The sequence below is a fragment of the Plecotus auritus genome (genome assembly GCF_963455305.1).
Source record: "Plecotus auritus genome assembly, chromosome: 4".
NCBI lineage: Eukaryota > Metazoa > Chordata > Mammalia > Chiroptera > Vespertilionidae > Plecotus > Plecotus auritus.
Window position 1 is genome coordinate 96,426,238 of NC_137775.1, and position 25,003 is coordinate 96,451,240.

A 25,003-nucleotide genomic window follows, 5' to 3' on the forward strand; every position below is an offset into this window, starting at 1 on the left:
TAAATGTGCTGCGTGGGCTCCGGGGTCCCTGCCTCTCCATCAGAGAGGATGGCGTCCCACCTGGCTCCCAGCTTTGTTTCTATCTTTCTATCTGGTCTCTTTCTTTCTTAATCCCCAGCTCCTCCACTCAGAATCAGACCCATTCCTTTTCCGTGCTGACGCGGAAAAGAGAGAACACCTCTACAGAGAGGCAATCTCTGGAAGGACACAGGGAAGTGGGAACTCCGCCTCTGTGCAGGGAAGTGGTCACGGGGGGGCAGACGGACAGGCTTTTCACTCTGGGTTCTCTTGTACTTCCCATTTCAAACCACGTGACCATATCACCCATTCAAAAGTGCGTATCTGGGGAGCATTTGCGATCTTGCTCCAGGGCATTTGTCAGTTTGGCTTAAATAAACTCTTATAAAAATTTTTTTAAAAAGTGTATCTCTACTCTTTTAAAAGTGATTATGATATGTGAACTTAAAAAATGAATTAAGTAGCCCTGGCCGATGTGGCTCAGTTGGTTGGAGCATTGTCTCATACACTGAAAGGTGGCAGGTTCGATTCCTGGTCAGGGCACATACCCAGGTTTCGGGTTCCATCCCCAACAGGAGGCAACTGATGAATGTTTCTCTCTCACATTGATGTTTCTCTTTCTCTCTCTCCCTGCCTCTTCCCTCTAAAATCAATTTAAAAAAGAATAAGTCAACATTTATACTAGTATATGCCCATGTAATCACATAAACAAAATACAGTAGGTCCTCGGGTTACGTCAGAGATCCCTTCCAAAGGTGCGACGTAATGCGATTTTCGCTGTAAGTTGGAACCCACCTACATAAGCACCTATGTCAGTCACATGGAGCACATACACAGCAGTAATGAAGTGAAACAGTAAAAAAAATTTAAAAGACAGATAACAATTCCTGACCTTTACTTGTGGTAAATAATAAAAAACATAAAGCACATATGTACATACGTCGAAATAACAGAACTTTTTTTTTTTAATAAATAAATGGGAGATGGCAACGTAAACATGAAACGTTGTACTTAGAGTGCTGTCTGTACATATATAGGATAAATAGGAGATTATCACATCAAGATGGTAATAATCTTTCTTTCTTTTCCCTGTTTCTCCAGAATTTTTACCATGTGGTTATGATGGATATTTTTGTAGTATTGTTTTCTATGTTTATTTACTTCTTTCTTGACTAAACCAGTAATCAATCAGTACACTTGGTGAGACAGGCAGAATTGACGACGAGGGACTCCAGCATCCCAATTCACAGTATACTCAACAAAGGAGAAAACCTACCAGCCTAAAAAGTTGTCCAGTCAATAGCTTCCAATCCTTTATGAAAACTACAAAGAACAATTCTCCAGGTAGGCATAAAAAGGTAAAGGAGAAATCCCTTTCCACCCAGAAGCAAATCACTGCCTGACACAATGCAGTTCACAATACTACTAATAGCTCCTTGCTTCTAACGACTACCCTTCAATGTCATGTATTGTCCCTCATTCTCATCACTGGTAACCAAGGGTACCACAGATTTTCCCAAGCTTCTATCTCCCAAATTTCAAACTAGTTTTCTTTCTGCTTAGGAGGTAGCAAGAGATGACTTCTACTTTTTTTTTTAAACGCACACACATAAAAGCATTACCCGTGTTTTCTGACACTGAGTAAAACAGACTTGGGAACTACTTCCAAACCCCAGCTGAAGAAGGGGAACCACCCCATCCCGAAGCCAGGAAAGCAGTGCCCCAGCTCTGGAATGAAAAGGAAGCACAACAGTCAGGGGCTTCACAGACCCCATCTGCGATGGCCATGACCTGGGGCCTGGCTTCTGGGGCTGACATTCACCAGTCTATCACCTGATACAGTCGCTTTATTGGCTGCAATTTATGAGCTGCCAGTGTTTACCTGTGAGACTGTCTGGGAGCTGGAAGGGAAGGAAGACAAATACACCAAAGCCCAGCCAAGCAACTGTTAAGTTTTACATTTTATTTCCAGGAAATGACATCTTGTTTTCACAAGGAGTGTGCCATCCTCTCAAATAGAGGCCGCCTTAGCGTCAGGGGCAGCCATAGGGGTACATTCAAGCTGTCCGGAACAAGGTCAGCAGAGGCACCAAAACAGTAACAAAACAACAACAAATTTAAAAAAGCAAATGGAACTACATAACCATTCAACACGCAGTGAGGCAGAGTCTGTCCAGTACCCGGAAGCCACAGGGCGGTGGGTACAGGGTGCTTCAGATGACGGTGCAGCGGGCTGGCCAGCATGGGAGGCTTGTGACGGACAACTTCCTACTTAGACTCTGTCCCACGTGGTTCTCCCACGCTCTGTCCCGGCGCAGCCCAAGACAGTCCACAGAGGAGCCTCGAGACCACCCCGTGCTCCATTGCTTGGCAGTCTTTCAAAGGCCCCTGCAGCACAGTCTTCACAACAATCTCTCTGCTTTGGAGAGAAAGAGAAGAGAAATAAAAGATGAACTGCATGTGCCTTCTCTGGCCTCCTTACTGCCACCCTCCATCTCTTCCCCACAGACCAGCCCCTGCAAAGAGAAAACAGGTCAGATCATGTCACTCTGCTCAAAGCCCGCTCCTCACTTCCCCCAGAGTAAGAGCAAAGTCAAGGGCCTTCTGAAGGCCTATCAGGCCCACATGACCTGCCTCCTGCCCCACCTCCTGCTCCACCTCCTGCCCTTCCTCTCCTGGTCACTCACTCTACTGTAGCCACCTGGCCTCCTTACTGTTTGTCCAACAGTCCAAGCAACCCCAAGCACACTCTCCTTCTAGTCCCTCCCTGTGGGACACTCTCCCCCAGTGCAGCGGCCACTTCCTGCAGAGCTTTACTGAAATGCTACCTCCTTGGTGACGCCTTCCTTGACTACTCCAGCAAAAACTGCTGACACTCTCCCCATCACTCCCGAGCCTTGCTGTTTTTCTCCATAGTACTAACTTATTAGATTTTCACTTCTCTTTCTATTCCTTGCACCTGGAACAGTGCCTGGCACAAAGCTGGCCCTCAATAAGTATCTGTTGAAGGAAAGAGGGACTTGCATCCACAGTGACTGGAGGGAGAGGCGGGAGTTCTTCCGACACCCAGGAGGGTGGGATTGGAGGGGCTATTTGCTGGCCTCCAGTCTTTTCCGATAACTTCTGCCTCCTCATAGAGAAGCGGGAACCCTGGCCTATCCTGAGGGCACAAGACAGCCACCAAGGAAACCCCCCTTTCCTGAAACTGAGGTCCGGAACACTTTGGTAGGAGGATTGCAAGGATTGTAAAAGTTACTTTTCTCCCACTTCAGGGCAGCCTTCGAGGTGGTAGGCCTTGGGACGGGCAGCCTTGGAGAGCTGGGAGAACCATGCACGTCCCCTCCTCTCAGCGAAGGGCCTCACCTGACAGCTCACAGAAAAATGCAGAAGCCACAGGAAAGAAATGCTCTTGACTCCCTTAAGCACATTTCCTTGCCTGTCCTCCCACATTGTCCCCTTCTCTCTAGGAAACAGGATGTACCTCCTGCTTTTAAAGACTAATTCCTCCCTCTGTGCTCTGCATTCCCTCCTTCCCCGCCTTCCTAGGAACTGTCCCTGTCCACTATCCCGGCTCCCCAGCATCTCCTATCCAGGCTCCTTCCAATCAGCAAGTGAACATGCTAAAACCTCTCATGTCTTTAAAAATTCCTTTACCCTGACGTCCTTCCCAACCATGGCCTTCTCTAGGTAGCTCCCCACACTTGTAGCCAATTTTTTGAAGAACTTGTTAATCTTACTCTTGTCTGCTTTAGCCCATACTCATTCTACAATTCAATGCAAACTGGCTGCTGACCCGGCCAGTACCCACAATGCCTGCTCTATCCAAAGGGCACTTTACGTCCTTATCTTCTCAGCCGCAGCCACACTGCCCACCCCTCAGCTCCTGACCACTCATAAATGTGCATTCACTGGAGACCTGCCAAACACTCTCCTAGGCCTGAGACCAAACACAGACAGATACAACCCCTGTCCTGTTTACAAATCGAGGGGCAAGAACACACTAACAAATACAATTTCAGTATTGTAAGTATTTGAAATAAATAAATAGGGAGATGTCTAGAATGTAATAAGGGCTAAGGGTGAGGTCAGGAAGGCTCAAAGCACACCACTCCGATGTCTTCTGTTGCCTGTCCCACACGCCCCCTTTTCCCACCTCTGGCCACTCCTCACTGTCTGCCCTGCACACTCCTCTTCCACCACTCGCACCTTCCATGCTAGCATTGCTCCAGGCTCTGACCACCCAGACAGGATCCCCAAATATAGACTCTTCTGGGCTCCAGGTCCACATATTTAAATGCCTTCAGGCACTCTCAATTCACTTTTGGTCTAAACAACTTTAGTCTAAAACTAAACTCACCTCCCTGACAACCCGCACCTTATTTCAGCAAATGCTCCATCATCGCCCCACTGCCCAACAGAAACTGGAGTAATCCGCAACTCTGAGCTCCTTCGTTCCTCACAGCAAACCAGCTCCACAAACCTGCAGATTCTACCCTCTGTACCACTGCTCAAGTCCAGACACTCGCTGCATCCCCACTGCTACTTCTCTGGCCCAGCCATCATCCTTGGCCAGAGCTGCTGCCTCTGTTCTTGTCCCCATCACCATGTATCATCTTCACTGCAGCCCCATTAACCTATCCAGAAAAGTGTAACATGTACAGTCACAGCTCCACCCAAAATCTTCTATAGTTTTCCCACGGCCCCCAGTCTAAATCTTGCGGACAGGCTAGGGGACCCTTCACGGTCCACCAGCCTCACTGCTCAACCCGTTCTCTAGCACTCTGCAGTCCCGCCACTCAGCACTGTTTCAGCCCTCAGCACTCCTTGCTTTCTTGTTTTTAGCCCCTTTACCGGTGATATGCACCCATCCCCCTTTCACTTCCCTTCACTTCTCTGCCATCCCTGGGCCTCTGCCTAACACCATTCATCTCTCGTGGCGTTACTACAACCGGCTAGGCCCTGCATCTGGACCGAAAGCTCCACTCCATGAGGGCAGGCTGCAGTGCCCGCCCACTTTCATTCCAGCACCTGACAGTAGGTACTAAGAAAGAGGAAAGGGCCAGAGCCGTGGTCGGCAAACTGTGGCTTGCGAGCCACATGCGGCTCTTTGGCCCCTTGAGTGTGGCTCTTCCACAAAATACCACGGCCTGGGCGAGTCTATTTTGAAGAAGTGGCATTAGAAGAAGTTTAAAAAATTTGGCTCTCAAAAGAAATTTCAATCGTTGTACTGTTATTTGGCTCTGTTGACTAATGAGTTTGCCGACCACTGGTCCAGAGGAAGGAAGCGAAGAGCAGTTTCTTTGGTGTTGGTTCTGGTTCAGGTTTCATGAGCCAAAAGTAAAAAAAAAAAAAAAAAAAAAAAAGGTCCAAACTCTCCAGGGTAGAAAAGCAGGAGGCTGCCAAAACCGGTTTGGCTCAGTGGATAGAGCGTTGGCCTGAGGACTGAAAGGTCCCAGGTTCGATTCCGGTCAAGGGCACGTACCTTGGTTGCGGGCACATCCCAGTAGGAGGTGTGCAGGAGGCAACTGATCGATGTTTCTCTCTCATCGATGTTTCTAACTCTCTATCCCTCTCCCTTCCTCTCTGTAAAATATCAATAAAATACATTTTTTTTTAAAAAAAAAGAAAAGAAAATGCATCCCTTTAAAAAAAAAAAAGCAAAGCTGGAGGCTGTTCAAGTAGGAGCCCTGGCCAGAAGTAGGAGCATGCCTGGTCTTACCAGACGTCTTAGGAACCAGAGCAACAGGCACCTGGACAGGATATAATGCAGCTGATGCAGAGATGCCTCAGTGGTGATGGACCTAATCCTACGGGGTTCCATGGGGGAAGGACAGGAGGAAACTGTTTCCATGATGGGTCATGGACATCTAGAATACCCATGTATCTGAGCTTGCTCTAAAAATACTTGGCACAGCTCGCCGTAAGTGCCGGGAGCAAGGAACCCTCCAGGAGTAGCAGCTTTGGGTAATGACACTACGCTACATTCACACAAGTGGTCTCCCACAATAAGAGGCTCCTGCAAGTCTGTCTGAAAAGCCAATTTAAAGGTGCATGTTGGCGGGAAGAGAGGATCCATTTTTTAGAGAGCCAAAATAACTGTTTTATCGTTACAGAAAACAAAACCAAAAAAGCCAGGAGGAACTTCTGCTGTGGAAAACAGCAAGTGAGGGGAAGTCCCTCCTGCTGGACCCCCGCCAACCGGAGCTGCTCACTTACTTCTCCTGAAGCTCTAGCATGTGCTCAGGTTCCTCCCCTGGGCCCTTCTCTCCGGCTGGTGGGCAAGCCTTGGCCAGCAAGCACTGGTCTTGCCCTCAGTACAACGTGGTGGTGGTGGTGGTGGTGCTGGTGGGCGGTGCTCACCAGAGTTCCTGACTCTGCAGGCAGGTAAGCAAAGGTCAGCCTGGTCTCTTCTCTAGCACCTCCCTCAAACCCAGCCATGTACGCATTTGGGGTGCACTAAAAGATCATCATTCTAGGAAGGCCCATCCCCTAAGCTGTGAAAGCTTGTCCAGAGGCCTGCAGTGAGGTGGCTGCTTTCAGTGAAGGAGAGAAGACACTCCACCACAGAGCGCTAGTCAGAACAGACTTTACCTCCAGATGGAAGGAGACCATCCAGAAACCTCAAGGACTAGAGTCAACAAGCAATGCGAGGCTCGGAGACTCTGATGGCTACTCCATATATTCCAATTCATATCTTAGAAGCTGACTTCTAAGATCACAGTACCTTCGCACTGGGTGAACAGTTCCCATGCTGCCCTTGTCCCTTCCACCTGTGCAATCTTTTTTTAAAAAATATTTTTATTGATTTCAGAGAGGAAGGAAGAGAGAGAGAGAGATAGAAACATCAATGATGAGAAAGAATCATTATCAGCTGCCTCCTGCACAACCTACACTGAGGATCAAGCCTGCAACCCAGGTGTGTGCTCTGACTGGGAATCGAACCGTGACCTCCTGGTTCACAGGTCTATGCTCAACCACTGAGCCAAGCCGGCAGGGCCCTAACTGTGCAATCTGAGATGCCAATAAGGGCGACGAGGCAGACACCATTTAAGGGACAAGGAAAGGAAGAACAATAGGAGACAAAAGAGGAGGAGAAGGGAAGGAAAAAAGGAGGGCAGCAAAAGAAACCATCAACAAAATGAAAAAGGAAGTCATTGTACTCACCAATAATACATTTGATAAGAGGTTAATCTCCAAAATATATAAAGGACATATACAACTCAACACCAGAAAGACAAACAATCTAATTAAAAAATGGGCAAATGGACTGAATAGACACTTTTCCAAAAGAGGATGTACAAATGGACAAGAGACATGAAAAAAATGCTCAAAGTCACTGATCATCAGAGAAATGCAAATTAAAACAACAATGAGGCATCACCTCACACCTGTCAGAATGGCTACCATCAATATATCAACAAACAACAAGTGCTGGCGAGGATGTGGAGAAAAGGGAATGCAGACTGCTGCAGCCACTGTGGAAAACACTATGGCATTTCCTTAAAAAATTAAAAATGGAACTGCTTTTTGACCTAGTGATCCACTTTGGGAATATATCCTAAGAATCCCAAAACACCAAGCAGAAAGAATATATGCTTCATAGCAGCATTGTTTACAATGGCCACGATCTAGAAACAGTCCAAGTGCCCATCAGCAGATGAGTACATCAAAAAGCTATAGTACTTTTATGCAATGGAATACTACACAGTCGTAAAAAAAGAAGGATTTGTTATCCTTTGAGACAGCATGGAGGGACCTGGAGAGTATTATGCTAAGTGAAATAAGCCAGTCAGAGAAAGACAAATACCATATGATCTCACTTATATGTGGAACCTTATGAACAAAATAAACTGACAAACAAAATAGACCACAAGCATGGATACATGGAATAGTCTGACAGCTGTCAGAGGGGAGGGGGGAACTGGATGAAAGAAGACGAAAGGATTAGCCAAAAACATATAGGCATAACCCATAGACCCAGACAACAGTGTGCTTATGGCCAGAGGGAAGGGGGTGGGGGGGTTGGGTGGGGGGAGGGGTAAATGGGGACATTTGTAATAGTGTCAACAATAAAAAAAAAGAAGAAGAAAGCCCTGGCTGGGTGGCTCAGTTTGATGGAGCATCGTCCCGAATACCAAAAGGTTTCAGGTTTGATTCTGGTCAGGGCACATACCTAGCTGTGGGTTCAATCTCCGTCAGGGCACATACAGAAGCAACCGATCAATGTTCCTCTCTCTCTCTCTTTCTCTCTCTCCCCTTTTTCCCTCTCCACCCTCCTCACTGTTCCTCTCTCTCTAAAAATCAATAAAAATGTATCCTCAGGAGAGGAATAAAAAAATCTCAATTTAGAAAAATATATATAAAAGGAGGGGCAAAAAAATGGAGGGTGGTTCTGGACTATAAAGAAAAAAAAAACTTCTAAAAATAAGCCTGCCAATTTTCTATCCCATGACAATTTTGCAAAAGATAAATTTTTTAAGTCAAATTTTTTAGAGTCCAGTGTTATACACTATTTGGATGCATGCAGGTGGACACCCCACCCCATGCTACCCTTGCTGAGAGCTATGTCCCTTAGACAAACACCATCCTATGCCAGATAGGCATGGTGGACTAAAAGCACTTGCCAACAAGTATTCTCTCTGGATGAAGTCAACTCTGCCATTCCACATACACGCCTTTACTGGGCTCTTTCAGCAAGGGACGTTGGCAATATCAGGGACGGCCTGCCAGGTGGGCAGGCAGGCACTCTGTCTTCAGAGACTGCCAGTTTCCTGTGTCCCATGCCTGGACCATCTTCCAGCTAGCTACCGGAAGCGGGCCAGGTCTGACCTGGCCGAGGTGTGACCTGGGCAGATCTTCCTGGAGACCCTCAACCTCTGGATTCAGGAAAGCTGTGGCTCATGAACCTCTCTCCCCACCTCAGCTCACCTGAAGGCCATGGCACTCTCACTAGCCTCGGCTCAAGATGATAGTATCAAGGGAGCTGGGGAATGTGGTTTGAAAAAGCCCCTGGACTGGAAATCACTGTCCAGAAAATTTGCTTTCTTCTTTTCTGAGCCCAACCCAGAGAAACTGCTAGGGAAAGCTAAAAGTGGGAATGTTAACACTCTCAACCAACAAACACTGAAGAACAGAACAGCAGGGGAGGGAGCCTCCACAGGGGGTAAACGTCTTCCCTGCAGGCAAACCTCCCATCAGCTTCCGGGCCAGTTACAATTATTCACGTGCTAGCACTTATTGATGCTCCTGACCTGCCCCAGCTCGAGAGCACCCTTTCTTCAACACGGCATCTGGCACCCAAGCATTCTCCTTCTCTCCTCTATAATCTGGCCACCTGGAGTTTACAAATGACCAATAGCTCGTCAGTCAGGAGGCACTGCGCCTCCCATGGGACATGGAACTTGAAGACAACGACCAGCCAGGGAGGCCTAGGTGGGGCTGCTCTTGGTGGGATGAGCCCCACGTGGCCAGAGAGGCGGGTCTCCCTCTCGGAACAACCCCTGCAGGAGGAAAAGAGCCCTTGACAATGACAGGCTTGCCAACCGGAGCTCCCAGAGCCTAAGTTTGGTCCTTTTTAAAATTCCCATGCACTGGGGATTAAACCAGCTTTCTGTTGGCAAGGAAGGCTGGTATCTGAAATGAAACTTTCGCTAAATCCCACACCGCAGACCAGTGGAGCTGTGGATGCTCAGGCACGTTTCCCTAGCCAGGCCGCAGAACCTTCGCTGTCTCTAGAGGAAACTTCACAGCTGCACTCACTGTGATAACTGCAGAAACCCAGGCAGCTGCCAGAACAGCATCGGCCGTGCCACCAGGGGAGGCCGATCGGCTTATGGTGCAGCTCTGCTGTTACCAGAAGACAGAGATACCCTCTTTAGCCTTTGGAGAGAAAAAGGAGTTGGCTATTCTTTCCCTTCCCAATGCTGCATGAAGCCATCTACTGAGCTTGAACTTTCGAGAAGAAACCTAGTCAATGGGCTGGACGAAGAAAGTACTTGGGTGTCTCCCCACTGCTGACAGTCCCAGCACACTTCAGCTCAAAGGCTGAGCTGGTCAGCTCTGGGTGCCCAGGTCCCTGCTCCCACCGAAAGGAAAGAGGAAAGCGAACAGAAGGCACTCGCAATGCCCCAGTAGACCCGCTGCTCGGCACCATGGAGACATTCTACCTGGTGTGGACATGAGGGGTCACTGCTAGGAACAAGACACTGCTTCTCAAACCTCTATGTTTTGCTTGGAAAGCTGCCCCTTAGGGAACCTTGAACTCATTCAAAAGGCACTTCTTCCCTGAAGCTTCTCCCGCACTCAGCCTGCCCAGGCCGACGTGAGTGCCTCTTCTCGGTAGTTTCCTAGCGCCCTGTTGTGGAACTTGTCATACTACCTGCATCCCTCTCTACCTCCCCCACAGATGGTGCCTCAGTGACCATTGTATCCTGGCCCATAGTACAGTGTTCCTGTACATGCTTATGGAAGGAGGAAGGTGGAGAGGAGGAACGATGGGATTCTGCCAGAATCAATGGCTCCTGGAAGGTAAAAAACAATTTCTGGGGGCTTAAAACGGGGCACAGGTCAGAATATCTTCCTTGAGTGTAACAGGCTCAAGAACACTCCTGTTCAGCACGGCACCCCCTGGCTCTGACAGGCTCGCTGCCTCTGCTGTAGCTGACCATCTGAGGGCGTCTCATGCCACAGCTGCTCGCAAATCAGCATCAGATTTCTGGCCCTACTCAAAGTGGCTGCTATCTGCTGCAGGGCTAGGAGAAAGGAAGCAGTGGACGAAGATCCTATTGCTTCAGCTTCTCTGAACTTAGGGAAAGGTACATCCAAATGCACACGTCAATATGGATTCCCATGGCCAGGTGGTGGGAAGTACCTGGAATGGCAGCAAGCTCCTGGCTCTTCTCTGATAGGCCTTTATATGCAGCCAATTGATATCACAGCATGTTGGCTCTGCAGCTTTCTCATGAGGCAGTGCTACACTAGATTATTAAAGGGACTTAGTGATGATCAAGTCCACCCTGCTTCTATGCACTCATCACTGCACAACAACCAACTTTCTTACCCATTGAGTTCCTGGTGCTTTGCCCCAGGACATATCCTTTTGCCAAAGGCCATTCAAGTCTTAAGCAGAGCAGGCAGCAGGGGTGATGATGTCACTCGTTAAATAAGCAGGAGTTCACGTGGTTCGTTAGGGAAATTCACCCACCCCTTCCCCAATCTCTTTACCAAATTCCCTCCAACTTGGAGACTTGCTGGTAAACATATTAGCACCCCCAATGATAACATGGCAGGCTTAAACTTATTTGCCTCTGGTTTAACATTATGCCCAATTTGTGTAATTAAGCTGTGACTATCACAGAGAGAACCTGTTTCCTTCAGGCATTCAAGTTGTGAATCTCTGACTTGTACACGTCCAGTTTATAACTGACTGTATACCCAACCCAAGGGTTTTTACACCTGGACAGAACTAAACTGTCTTGAACAACAGCACCATCTAGTGATCAATACAGCAAACTGACTGACCATCTGTTTCTAATCACATCTTTTACCCCCATAACCAAGGCACATACACTAAGCGCCCCCTTTCACGGTGCTCAAGTAAGAGAGTTAATGCTACTTCAACTCTTTCTCACACATTATCTTTAACTCCTTTACTTGTCCCCTTCTTCCACATCTTCATCTGACTCTCTTCCCCAACCAGTTGTAAGTCCTTCATTGAGGGCACTCACCTTGTACATAACCACTCACCTTTTCGTCTCTTAATTAAGTCAGTTCGTCGTTCTTTTACTTCCGAACTCAGATTATCTACCATTTTACTAATGCAATTGTCCAGAACCAGGGAGGGGGTTTTGGATTTGATGTCCTTCCGACAAATGGGACATTCTACCTTCCTCTTCATCCATTCACTGATACAATAGGAGCAGAAACTGTGGGCACAGTTCAAGGTGACAGCCTGCAATGAGAATGTGAACACACACATCAGAACTGTCAGGTTAACTTTCCCAGGGTGGGTGTGATCTCAAAGCTAAGCAAGACCAAGTGGGTTTTCAACCATAATCTTTTCTAGAGAGCTTACAAAAGGTACCAGAACCATTTTGGGGGATGGAAAAATTTTAAAATGTTTTTATTGATTTTATAGAGAAAGGAAGGGAGAGAGAGAGAAAAACATCAACATTGATAGGCTGCCTCCTATTGGGAATTGAGCCCATAACCAGGGCATGTGCCTTGACTGGGAATTGAATCAGTGACCTCTTGGTGCATGGGTCAACCTCAACCACTGAGCAACCCTGGCTGGGCAGGGGATGGGAAATTTTAAGCTACAAGTTAGATGATTTATTTTCTTTCTCAAAAGTTAAATTCATAGACTCAGGCCCCAGGAGGCTGTCTGTCTTGTTCCACCAACTTAGGCCACTGCCAACATGGGTTAGCTACCTTGCAAACAAATGTCATTGGACACCGGAAGGACTAGTAAGCGAGTGAATGTTTGGTACAAGTACATCACTAATTCTTTTATGGAAAACAAATGTGTGTCTTGCTAATGGGGAATTAGAACCTCAATTTTAATATAGAAAGGGGAGTGAATACACACAGAAAATTCAGTATATAGGATGGTAGGAGGAGTCCTCTCTATTAAAAAAAAAACCAAAAAAGTAAAATACATGTAAAAGGCAACTAAAAAGGCTGAAGAAAAAGGGGGAAATGGAAAAACTGTAATGGGCTCCCTGCCAGTGCCTGACCCTGAGTGAACGAGCCTGTGAAAAGGGAGGAAGCAGAGGAGCTCTGTCATTTGAGGGGTTTCGCTGAGCAGACCAGTGGTCCCATTTCCGCCGTGCTTTTCATTCCCAAGAATATAAACCATTATCTTCATTGCTCCTGTTTATGTATGTCTCCTAAGACACAACTTTTCCGAGGCTCAAAAGTCTTCATCCTGCTTTTAGGATGGCAGTGACAAATGACACAGAAATAATGTATGTTTCAAATGCCAAGTTGGCCCAAAGGCCAACTAGGAGACAATCTGTTTACTGTAGGAGGTAAATTCTTATCAACAGCACTAAAAACTGTCTGATTAAAAGGAAACCTCTTTCAAACACTGACTTTAAGAGGTGACCAGTAGAAAATGTCAGGCAATATGCAGTACACAAAACACAGGCCATGTTGCCAGTCTGGTTTGTCTGTGCAGAAGCCCCAGGTTGGCTAACCCAGCCCCTGTTCCAAGGCCCCTTTCCTGTCTTCACCCGGTAGAGTCTGTAAACCCGAATCAAATGACTAGAAATTATGGGGAAATTTATGACCTGAAGTCAAAGTGGATCCAGAGCAAAAGAAACAGGTCTGCTCAGAAGAGAGTTTTTAGGAGGCTAGTAGACTCAACCTCGTAAAGACCACCAGAAAAAAGGAAGCAGTGCCATATGTGACTTCCTTTGTTTTTTTTTTTAAATGTATATTTTATTGATTTTTTTACAGAGAGGAAGGGAGAGGGATAGAGAGTTAGAAACATCGATGAGAGAGAAACATCGATCAGCTGCCTCCTGCACACTCCCCACTGGGGATGTGCCCGCAACCAAGGTACATGCCCTTGACCGGAATTGAACCTGTGACCCTTGAGTCTGCAGACTGATGCTCTATCCACTGAGACAAACCGGTCAGGGCGTGACTTCCTTTGTAAAGGAAGTTGAAAAGCACTGTCATTTAAAAACTTGATTTTAAACTTGTGGTATAAGATGAACTGGTCACAAATGGTGCAATATGTGAAAATAAGAGTCTGTGCAAAAATATGACAGGTAACTATTGGTAACGGAGGAGAGAGCTATTCCATTTTCACAAGGCCTCGAGTCCCTGAAACATGTTCCACGTATGCTGAATTCCCAGGGCCCACACATCAACGACATGACCGCCCTGTTTAAAGGCTGTGCCGCACACCCACTCTCAGTACCACGCCCATTCATAGTGAGGAGTAGCTTTATTGAGCAGCTTTATTCTGATTCTTCAAAAACTAATGCCATGCCAAAACCGGTTTGGCTCAGTGGATAGAGCGTCGGCCTGCGGACTGAAGGGTCCCAGGTTCGATTCCGGTCAAGGGCATGTAACTTGGTTGCGGGCACATCCCCAGTAGGGGGTGTGCAAGAGGCAGCTGATCGATGTTTCTCTCTCATCGATGTTTCTAACTCTCTATCCCGCTTCCTTCCTCTCTGTAAAAAATCAATAAAATATATTAAAAAAAAAAAACACACACACAAAAAAAACTAATGCCATGTGGCTCTGTTTTCTCCCCAACGACAGAGAGAAAGGCTGTATTGCAGCTAAAAATATTGATTATATCAAGTAAATACTCAAGAACAAAGGAAATAGGAAAAGGGACAAGAAAGTTAAAGACTACAAAAACAAATGAGAAGTGGCCACCTCTAGACATTACTTTGAAGTCAGCTACAAGAAGTTCCCACAAGAAAAAGCTCTTCCGAATGTTTCCCTATGGCAGCAGCAGCCTGTGTAGCTGAGCTCCCAGGGTCAGGAGAGTGACAGGCGCGAGGGAGCCACTGTTCATAATTACCTCAATAAAGTATTCTGAACAGATAATACACTGGAGCTCGTTCTCTAGCACGTCATTCATGTGGCTAAGAACTTCCTCCTTCTGTGCTTGCACCTTCTCCTTCTCTTCCTGCAAAGACACAACCCGACCTACCCGTCATTTGGGAGGACCAACGAGAATGCCAAACAGGACAGGGAGCAGACCTAATCATCCGGAATGGGATCCAGAAGGATTCTAAATTAAAAATTCATCCTGGCAGAGCAACACAGAGAACAAAGCATTTCCCAGGGAGTACTATTTCTCAGAACTGGTTTCTAATAGGGGGCACTGTCTTCCTTTCTTTCCTCTCTCCGATTTTTCAGTATTTGTATTGTAGTTTCTGTCTCCTTCCCTAAATTAACCAAATGAGAAAAACTGAAGGCAGTATACTAACCCCACCAGCACCCAAGGCCAGAATGAGACATTCAGAATCCCATAGTGAACTGCAGTTCAGAGGGGATATAATATAAAATTATCCCCCAAACTGAAAACTCACTGGACAAAACAGAAGACATAAAGAACAGTCCATAGAGGCAGAAATTTGAATTAGTGTATAAGGTCCCTTGTGCTCTTTATAGCTGCCTCTTCTATAAAATAGGGATAATCTCTATATGTTTCCTGGAGGCTGGAAGGGTGTCAGGCCCCAAGCTCTATGCTTGCCACTTCCCACTCCTGCAAGGCCTGCAGTGCAATTTCCCTATGCTTTCCGCAAGAGGTCAAACTGCTGTGGACAATCTTTTTAGGGAGCTGTGCCGCACACCCACTCTCAGTACTCTCAGTATCCTAGGTGTGTGCCCTTGAAGCATCATTTATTTAAGTTAGCACCTCATCCCCCCTCCAAAAAAGTATCAGGAGCCCCTGAGGGAGAGAGGAAATGACATTCAGGGAATATAATTGATTTGTCATCTTTTTGTTTTTAATATACATATATAATTTTTACTGACTTCAGAGAGAGGAAGGGAGAGGGAGATAGAAACATCCAGAGAGAAACATTATCAATTGGCTGCCTCCTGCACACCCCCTACTGGGAATGGAGCCCCTAACCTGGGCATGTGCCCTGATGGGAAATCAAACCGTGACCTTCTGGTTCACAGGCTGACACTCAACCACTGAGTTACACTGGCCAGGCTCATTTTTCATCTTTTGTTTTCTCTTCTAATCAAAGCAAAGACTGTCAGACTGCTTAGGACAGGGAAGAAGGTCTGGGCCCATTTCTAACTAGAGTCAAGTTCCCTGAACACTTATGAATTGCTGGGTTTAAAAAGATGGTTGGTTTCTTGGAGGTTGGGAAAGAAGATATTCTGTGATTTTAACAGAGGATAAGGCAATCAATCCAAGTGAAGAGAGTCTCCTCCTTTCTGTGCTCTGCTTGAGGGCTGTCTGTGAGGAGGGGCAGGCTGTGAGATGCAGATGGGCTCAGGCAGTAATTTGGGGTCAGAGGTTGCAAACTGATGGCCTGTGGGCTGGATCCAGCCTACAGAATGGTTTAGTTTGGCCATTAAAAAAACAAAACAAAAAACTGAACTTGTTGCCAATATTTGAAAATTAGGATATTTTATGTGAACATTTGGATTTCCCTCTTCTGTGGAAAACTCAGATCTGACAACACTGGGCTCACATTTCTGGATGGCAACAGCTGGCTGCAGCAGAGTTGCTCTTTGGGGTGGAGGTGGGGGCAAAGGCTCCTTTCCCGTGCACCTCGTCCTCACAGGACACTACTCACTTCTATTACCAGTCTGACCTCAGTGGGCACTTGAGTTAATAACCCCTAACTTAAGAGTTCTACTGATTTGATGTGGGAAATAATTACATAAATGCATGAGGATGAACTCCTTTTAACTTTGATTACAAGCACCCCTTAGCCTGTGTCAGTGGGACACACTGAGGGAGCATCTACCCTAGACAATGGATTAGACTGCAGCAAGTGTGTCTTATCTGCGGCATTTCGCTTCTGAATGAGGGAAGGAAACAGATGTTGTCTTACAGGCAGAACCTTCTATAGGCCTGAGTAATTTTACAGATTATTTCCCCTGAGGCTGGGAAAAGTCACATACTCTCTTCTCTCACCATTCACCATAGCAACCCTTGCACTGTTGAAAATGCTGAGTTGCACATACTAACCAAATTCTAAACCTTCATCTTCTTTCTAGTACCTTGGTCTGCTCCAATTCTTTGTTCTTGGCTTGAATGATGGCTTCAAAGTCCTTCTTGCTGCGGTTTAGCTCCTCCATTAGAGCCTGATGCTGCAGAAACATAGCAGATACACACTCAAGACAAGCTCCACTGCAAGCCTCCTTTTAGCCACACACGCAGCTACCCACCCTCCCCCTCTGTCAGTGGCGTTAGTTCAAGGGGTCAATGGACTGGCAATTTCAAATTAATGCCTTTGTTCCTTCAGGACACTTACCTGCTGCTTTTTTGGGGGGGGAAGGGAGTAAACAGGGAGGGAGGCCATGAAACCTATTAATCCCTCTGGAAATAGCCCAGCCTCCGTGGCCGTCCAGATCAACTGAGGAACTGCCTTCCAGGGAGTCTGATTCTGCAGATGTTGCTGGGCGCCCAGAATGTGCGTTTTTATAAAAGCCGTCCAAGTGATTCTAAAAACCAACGCTCAAGAACTAATAAGTAACTCTGAGGCTACCCAGCACTGGGAGTGGGCTTTTAAGAAACAATCAGAGAGAAATGGGATTCGGGGATTTCATTTTCACTGAAATTAAAAAGGCCTTTAACCTATTTATTCTACATATCACACACTACTCCCGCACAAGACAGTCCTGCCTAAACCCTGCCTGCATTTTCTGGAACCTGGCGTGCCCAAGAGTTAACAGCTTGTTCATGGGGACTAACTGCCTAGATGAGTGCCAAGAGGTTCCACTTCTATGAAACCTAATTTCTGAACTCCTTGTGCTTAAGTGTAGCTTATACTTTAAATCGTACCTCACATCCTTTTTAAAAAGAAGGTGGAGTAAAGGTAAGTATTTCTAAAAAGATATTACTCAAGAAAGAAACTTTAAAATGTGTGATCTCCTGAGAAAAGCAGTTATATCAGAAGGCCTGGGTATTCATTCATTTTGACCACTAATTAGATGTGCTGTAACTCTCTCATCTATAAAATAGGAAAACAGGTACCTCTCCCATATCGGTGTTAATAATAAAATCTATACTAATAAAAGGATAATATGCTAATTAGGCCAGGAGACCTTCTGGACACCTTCCGGACAAAGCAGGTGGCTTGGCCGGCCTGCAAACTGCCCCCAAACGGCCCTCAGCCCCTTGCCCAGGCCGGCCTCGCTCCACAGCGGGGACCCTCACCCCGATAGGGGCGTGGCCAGCCTGCAAATGACCCTCAGCCCCTCGCCCAGGCTGGCCACGCCCCCCAGCGGGGACCCCCATCCCAATGAGGGCATGGCTGGCCTGCAAACTGCCCCAGCCCCTCGCCCAGGCTGGTACCGCCCCCAGTGAGGACCCCCACCCCAATGGGGGTGTGGCCAGCCTGCACAAACCACACCAGGCCTCTCACGCAGGCTGGCCCCGCCCCCCAAAGGCACCCCCACCCTGATCTGGGACCCCATTCAGGGCAGAGCAGCTGGCCCTCACCCGTGCACCAGGCCTCTATCTATACTAATAAAAGAGTAATATGCTAATTAGACTGGGAGACCTTTCGGACGTCCTCTGGACAAAGCCATGGTGGCGGGGGCGGAGGCAGAGGTGGTTAGGGGCAATGAGGCCAGGAGGGGAGGGCAGCTGGGGGTGATCAGGCCGGCAGGGGGGCAGTTGGGGGCGAGCAGGCTGGCAGGGGGGGGCCAGTTGGGGGCGAGCAGGTTGGCAGGGGGGGACATTGGGGGTGAGCAGGCTGGCAGTGGGGGGCAGTTGGGGGCAAGCAGGCTGGCAGGCAGAGTGGTTAGGGGAGATCAGGCAGGCAGGCAGGTGAGCGGTTAGGAGCCAGCGGTCCCGGATTGCAAGAGGGATGTCTGACTGCTGGTTTAGGCCTGATGCCAGCAGTCGGGCATCCCCCGAGGGGTCCCAGATTGAAGAGGGTGCAGGCCGGGCTGAGGGACACGCCCGTCCCCTGTGCATGAATTTCGTGCACCGGGACAATAGTAACAGATAAGAAAGCATTCAGAAAAGTTGTAAACCTTTATGTAAACCCAGTTGTAATAATGATCTGATAAATGAAAAAGAGCAGTTTCAGAAGAACCAACATGTTTCAGTTGAGAGAGAGCTATGTCCCCCAGGCATGCTGGCGTAGAACCATGACCTAGAAGTATCCCATTTGAGGCTAATGAGTGGAGACTGGCCCGGCACCTCATGCTGAATGACAGTGTTTTCCTGTCTGTCTCAGGAGAGGGTGAGGAGTTGTGGGTGTGGAGTACGCAGTGATCCCTCAGGGATTTCCAAGAAGCAGAACCTTACTCTTTTCCAGTCAAGTTCAGAACAGTATCTGAATATTAATTTAATAATGCTCTACATGGGAAGTATGCCTACCTTCTCACCCTAGAAAATAAACAAACTTAGAAAATAAAATTCCAAGCAAATTGAATTTGCACCTAGTTCTTCCCAAAGCTGTTTGTGCACCTCTCAAGGAATCAAGGCAGGCACCTCCCAAGCTTTTAATAGCATGTGATTGTTAGCACTGCAAGAAGGTTGGAGGTAGGCGTGCAATAAAAGAGCTGTAAGGATCAATTATCCTAAACAAACTCTGATGCGATCACACTCACTTTTCTCAAGGAGACGAACCATCCACTAACCTGACTAAACCTGCATCAAATTACTACTTTTAACACATAAAGGACAGAAGACAAAACAGGTTTTAAAGATGCAAAAAAATTTATAAAAATAATCAGATGAGAAAAGCAGTCAAGTTAAATAAAATAAATTACAAGCTATCTTTTAGGAGAATTTTATTCCTGTGAGCCCTGCCTTTTCAGTAAATCAGTATGTTTTGCTGACTGTTAAACTGCACATTCTCGACCTGACCTAAAATGCTTAATTGGAACATTCTCGAATGGGTTCTGGACAGCTTCAGCTTGGGATCGGTGACAGAATGGAGGCCTTGCAGGCCTTGGTGGTGGCCAAGGCAAGGCTCACGATTCCCCTCTGCTGCCCTCACCTTCCTGGAGGTGCAGCGCTTCCCCAGAGCCTCCTAATTGCTACAGGCTCCATTCCATCTTCACCAGAGCAGCTTCTGCTCTGATGAAGATGAGAGTTTTCATGCTGAGGTCTGGCATATCTGTGAGGCTCCAGTCTCCAACCTGATGGTGTGAGCAGCTGTCACCTGCTCTATTTAGACTGGAGGTGCCGCAGAGGTGTGCGCTAAGCAGCAAAGGCAGCCAGTGGCCATGAGAAGCCTGGCTGCCCTCACTATACAGCCCACAATGGCAAGAGCTAAGTTACCTCCTGCAGAGCCTGGGCCAGCTGTTGCTTCAGGTCCTCTTCTCCTTGCTCTTTCTCCAGACCCTGCAAACCAAAAACAAAATGGAAGGTTTCCCAGCAGAGAGGGAAACAAGCAACAAAATCCAGCAGCAAACAGAGCAGACCAGCTAGCATGAGCATCTGGAAGCAACAGGGGGCAGGAAGCAGGTGGAAAATTTCCCATTTTACTCAAGCTGTCGGCAGCAAGGGATCTAAGAAGAGTTAACTGCTTAAATACTGCTCGCCTCAGGGCTGTCACTTGTAAGCCACTACTCAGGCTGTTCTGGAGAAACTACTCTGGATTAATTTCCCACAAATGTGGTGACTCCCCAAAGGATGTTAACTGAAAGGTTCTGAGTTGCCAACTATCTAAGCACCATGCCCAGGCCAGCACTCATAGGTTCCTCCCCTTGATTCTGGGCACCTCCATCCCTAACACCGAGTCTCTACCACTTCCAGCCTTGAACGGCTCCTCCTCCCTTGCCTGAACTTAGGCTGTATTTCCTCTGTCACCCCCTCGACAGGGTGCCCTCCACATCATCATTACCCTATGACCAGCACCTTCCACAGAACCTCTGGGCCTTTCCCTCCTTAAAGAATTATCTATCCATATAATATGCCAACTTAAAACTATTCTCTAATTTAAATATACTGACTTAAACTCTTATGATTATTTTATAGGTATGACACATTTATTAAGCATTTTTATAACCACTTGAACCCAAGCAGAGTACCAGGCAACATGGGTGCTTAAAAAAAAAGCATCTGTGTGAAGCAGGAAGGGTTAAATGAGCTTCTGTACAAGTAGTCGGGGTAGAATAAATCCCTAGGGCTTGTGGCAGAGGGAAATCCAACCAATAAATAAAGGACTAGATACTATGAGCCATTTATATGTGAGCTTCTCCTACCTTGAGAAATTTTCTTAACAAGTCCTTTGGCCTTTCTTTACCATTTTGGTATGAAAAAGACTTCACAGCTATTCCTTCAAACATGCCAGAGCAGCCACAAATATTAACAGTCACTCTCATTCCTGAACACATTAGCCCTTAAAGAGAGTTCTGCTGCAGGAATGGCGGTATAAAGCACATATGTAGAGATAAACCTCCCTCTGTCAATTTCAAAAACTTAGTCCAGGCTGCAAAAAGGTACTCATAGCAGTGTGTCCCCTTGGAAAGACCTAGTTAATCCATGGCCTGAGCTAATCTACCGGTTCCAGGGGACAAGAGATTAGAATGAAACTGATAAATTGTTCGGAAATGAGAGAACACTACTGGTTGTTCCTTGCCCTGAACAAAGTAAACAAGAGATAAAAGCTTATTCACAGCAATCCTCACTGGTCTTAGTTCTAGCCAACAGTGGGGAAGTCTTGACATTCAATATTACCTGAGCAAGTAGGTGGGAGTAAACCTGTGGAACTGATGTTTTGAGCAAGGACCAGCTCTAGCCTAGAAGCTTTTTGCAACAGCTTGTCATTTAAGAAAATGACTCGGGCCAAAACCGGTTTGGCTCAGTGGATAGAGCGTCAGCCTGCGGACTGAAAGGTCCCAGGTTCGATTCCGGTCAAGGGCATGTACCTTGGTTGCGGGCACGTCCCCAGTAGGGGGTGTGCAGGAGGCAGCTGATCGATGTTTCTCTCTCATTGATGTTTCTAACTCTCTATCCCTCTCCCTTCCTCTCTGTAAAAAATCAATAAAATATATTAAAAGAAAATGACTCGGGGATGACACATTTGACCTTATCTTGACACAGCGAAGAGCGTCTTTATTTTACCTTCTTGCTAAAGGCACTGGGGAAGGTGGCTTATCATTCAACCCAACAACTGCAATATGGTGGACCTGTTTCCTCCCACACTGGCTGCTCATGATGGAAAGAAAGCATTTTTTGCCTCCCACTTCCTAGGTTCGGTACAGAGCTAACAAGCTAACAGGTACATCAAGGGCAGAGTAACCAGCTGGCCTATGCCTGCCTTCGGGCTCATTTGGCTTTGATTACAGAGCAAAAACAAAACAAAACAAAACAAAAAACCACACACAAAACTCATGAGGACAGCTATTGGTTTAAATGGAGAGTACTGTGGTTTTGTGGCATCTTGAACCTTCATCCAACCCCCTGAATTTACCTCAGTTCTGAAATGCCTCATCTTTACATCCTGAGATCAGTTACAACCTGGGGCTGGCTCTGCCAGTCACCTTACCCCATCTTGGTACCCGGCTCTGGTTCCTGACATGACCATACTGAAGCCTTAACCTCTGACTCACCCCCTTCTCTTACCTGGAAGTTTTCTGTTCCCATTCCATCTACTGTCTCTGGCGCTCAGCATTAGGTCCCTGATCCAGAGGCTCACCAAGGCCTGCCCACCCTGAGAGGCACTCTTGCCCTTCCCTCCTGTGTGGTACCTGGAGAAACTGCTGCTCTTCCTCGAAAGTCTTCTCTAGCTGCTCCACTCTGGCCTGCTGCTGGGCCTGCTCTGCACAAAGCTGAGACTGTAAATCCTGCAGTTCCTGCTCCATTTGCACAATATTCTTTGAGTCCCCTTTTTGGGTCTGCTTTTTCTCATTCAGAACAGCTACTTGCTTTTCCTGCATCTGTGTTTTGAGCTTCAGAATCCTAGACATAGTCACCTTGAATAGCTCTAAGCGGCTCTGAGATATTGACGGGTTTGAGGCTTTCTGCTTGTTATGATGCAGCGCCAGGACTTTGGTGGGGCCAGAGAAAACATGAGCCCCTGTGGTGTTCTCACTTGGCTTGAGAGAAGTCACCTGAGGTTCCAAATGTTCAGAGGGTCCACTGGCCATTTCACCTTTCCCACGTGACTTCAGTGGTTGACCAGGTTCACAAGACACTTTACTCATTTTGAATTTCAAGTGTGAGGGGCCTTCAGCTTCAGGACCCTCTAATTCATCCAAACTACATTTTCTTTTAGTTCTCAAGCCCTTATTTTTCCCCAATATCTGATCATTCGTTGGGGCAAGATATGGATACATCTTCTCCCAGTCTTCTTCAATAACTTCATATTCATACTCTGCACTCTCCTTATTTTCCAGAGGCACCCCAAGCTGAACGCGGTCTCCCGTATGGAGGGAATACACCTCTAAAGGCTCTAGACGTACTCTGTTCAGCCAAACGCCATTCAGACTCTGGGAAAAGGGAAAGAAAGACAAAATAAGCTTCATGATTTTCCTCCTCTTAATGGAATGTCTCCCCTGCTGCTACAAAACCTTCAGCCTTTTCAGAAGGAAAACCCTTGAGAACAAATAGAAAAGAAAGGTTCATAAACCACCATCCTTAGAAACAGCATTCTTCAAACAGCACTTTGGTTTTTTACCTGTATTTCACATTCATGCCTCCATAGAGAACTGCCTGTGTAACAGGCGGGAATCCCTTATTACTAGTGGATGAATTACTCAAATAAATGCAGTAGCATTGAAAGAAAATGAAATCTAATAGCTCCTATTGACCCAGGACTGAAAAAGCGGCTATTCGTAAAGAAAGTAGCATCTAATGATAAAGCTCAAAAGGACAGTCTTGACCAGGAAAGCCAAGCAAGCACCGTCTCTGCATGTGCCCCTTGAACACACTGGTGAGTGAGCAGAGCGTTTTCCAGGACACACAAATAAAAAAGAGTGTCAACACTTGTCCTGGGTCAAACCGCAGGTGAGATCTGACCCACTTAACAGCACGAGAGGCCCACGGGCATAGTGGTGAAGAGCTGGAGCTCTGGACTCAGAGAGATTTGGGCTCTTAACCTACTGGGCTTATTCGTTGCATGGCCTTCGGCAATTTACTTAAACAGTTTTGTTTGTAATATAGGGCTGGTATGGTACCTACCTCATATGGTTCCTGTGAGGAGTAAATGCGAAAATACATGTAAAACATTTACCACAGTGACTCATATATAAATGCTTTATGGTTATAACTAAAATCATAGTTCAGAGTTAAGAGCATGGACCCTGGAGTCAGACTGCCTAAGTTTGTGATCTGGCTCTATCACTTAACTGTGGGATTTGGGCAAGTTTCTTAACCTCTCTATGCCTCAGTTACCACATCTATAAAACAGAAAATAATAATAGTCTCTCCCTCACGGTGTTTGTGGGGATTTAATGAGATAACATATGTAATATACTTAGAAAAGTGTCTGGCACATGGTAAGCATTATATAAGTGCTCTCTACTATTACTATGATCTGGCTTGATTTATCAACAATCATTTCAATTCTATGCTCAGCATCTTGCAAGATAAATATATGGAGTGCAAAATTGGAAGACATGAAAATGTTTAGCAGCTGACAGTAGAAAGCAAAACACAAGGGCACATAAAAGCACAGCCTATAAATGCAATGGGATATTATGTGAAGCTGGGTTAGCTAAGAGATGCCAAATGGGAATGCAGAATTTAGAGTTTAAAGAAACAAGTGGGCATTTTAACCCATATCAAGGACTTAACTTTGGGGGACAGGCCAGAGATGAAGCTCACAGCTGAATTGGTACTAAGATTTATGTTTGTGTTGGTAACTACAGCTACCTACTTTTAGCTACAACAATTACCTGTTTAACCCAAATATGAGAGATGGGAGCTTGACCACAAGGTACAGAGGATGAAGGGCAATAGAGATCGGATCTCAGCTCTGTTCTGGTATTAGACCCTTGTTTCTGGCTTTGTATCATTTGGCTCAAGCAGAAAGAGGGAGAGAAAGCAGAGCATAGCTATCCTGTATAATAAAAGGCTAATATACAAATTGACCAAACGGCAGAACGACCAGTCGCTGTGACACACACTGACCACCAGGGGCAGATGCTCAACGCAGGAGCTGCCCAGTGGTGGTCAGTGCACTTCCACAGGGGGAGCACCACTCAGCCAGAAGCCGGCTCATGGCTGGCGAGCACAGCAGCAATGGTGGGAGCCTCTCCCGCCTCCGCAGCAGTGCTAAGGATGTCCAACTGATGGCTTAGGCTCGTTCCCCGGGGGGAGTGGGCCTAAGCCGTCAGTCAGACATCCCCCGAGGGCTCCCGGACT

At 46.8% G+C, this 25,003-nt stretch overlaps 1 protein-coding gene across 7 annotated transcripts in view; it reads right to left on the reverse strand.

The window, feature by feature from the left end:
- Positions 1–1,961: 1,961 nt before the first annotated feature.
- The window catches only part of RNF8 (ring finger protein 8), a 37,540-nt gene continuing 14,498 nt past the window's right edge, over positions 1,962–25,003 (reverse strand). The window contains exons 3-9 of one of the 7 annotated variants that reach the window (XM_080664504.1): positions 22,387–23,127; positions 19,973–20,035; positions 16,732–16,821; positions 14,561–14,668; positions 11,764–11,968; positions 6,235–6,392; positions 1,962–2,437 (exon numbers count right to left, since the gene is read on the reverse strand). In XM_080664504.1, coding sequence (XP_080520630.1) covers positions 6,259–6,392; positions 11,764–11,968; positions 14,561–14,668; positions 16,732–16,821; positions 19,973–20,035; positions 22,387–23,127 — 1,341 coding nt within the window. In that variant the 3' untranslated portion in view covers positions 1,962–2,437; positions 6,235–6,258. The remainder of the gene's footprint in view (positions 2,438–6,234; positions 6,393–11,763; positions 11,969–14,560; positions 14,669–16,731; positions 16,822–19,972; positions 20,036–22,386; positions 23,128–25,003) is intronic. The other 6 variants (XM_080664505.1, XM_080664499.1, XM_080664501.1 and 3 more) reach the window with 6 other exon arrangements.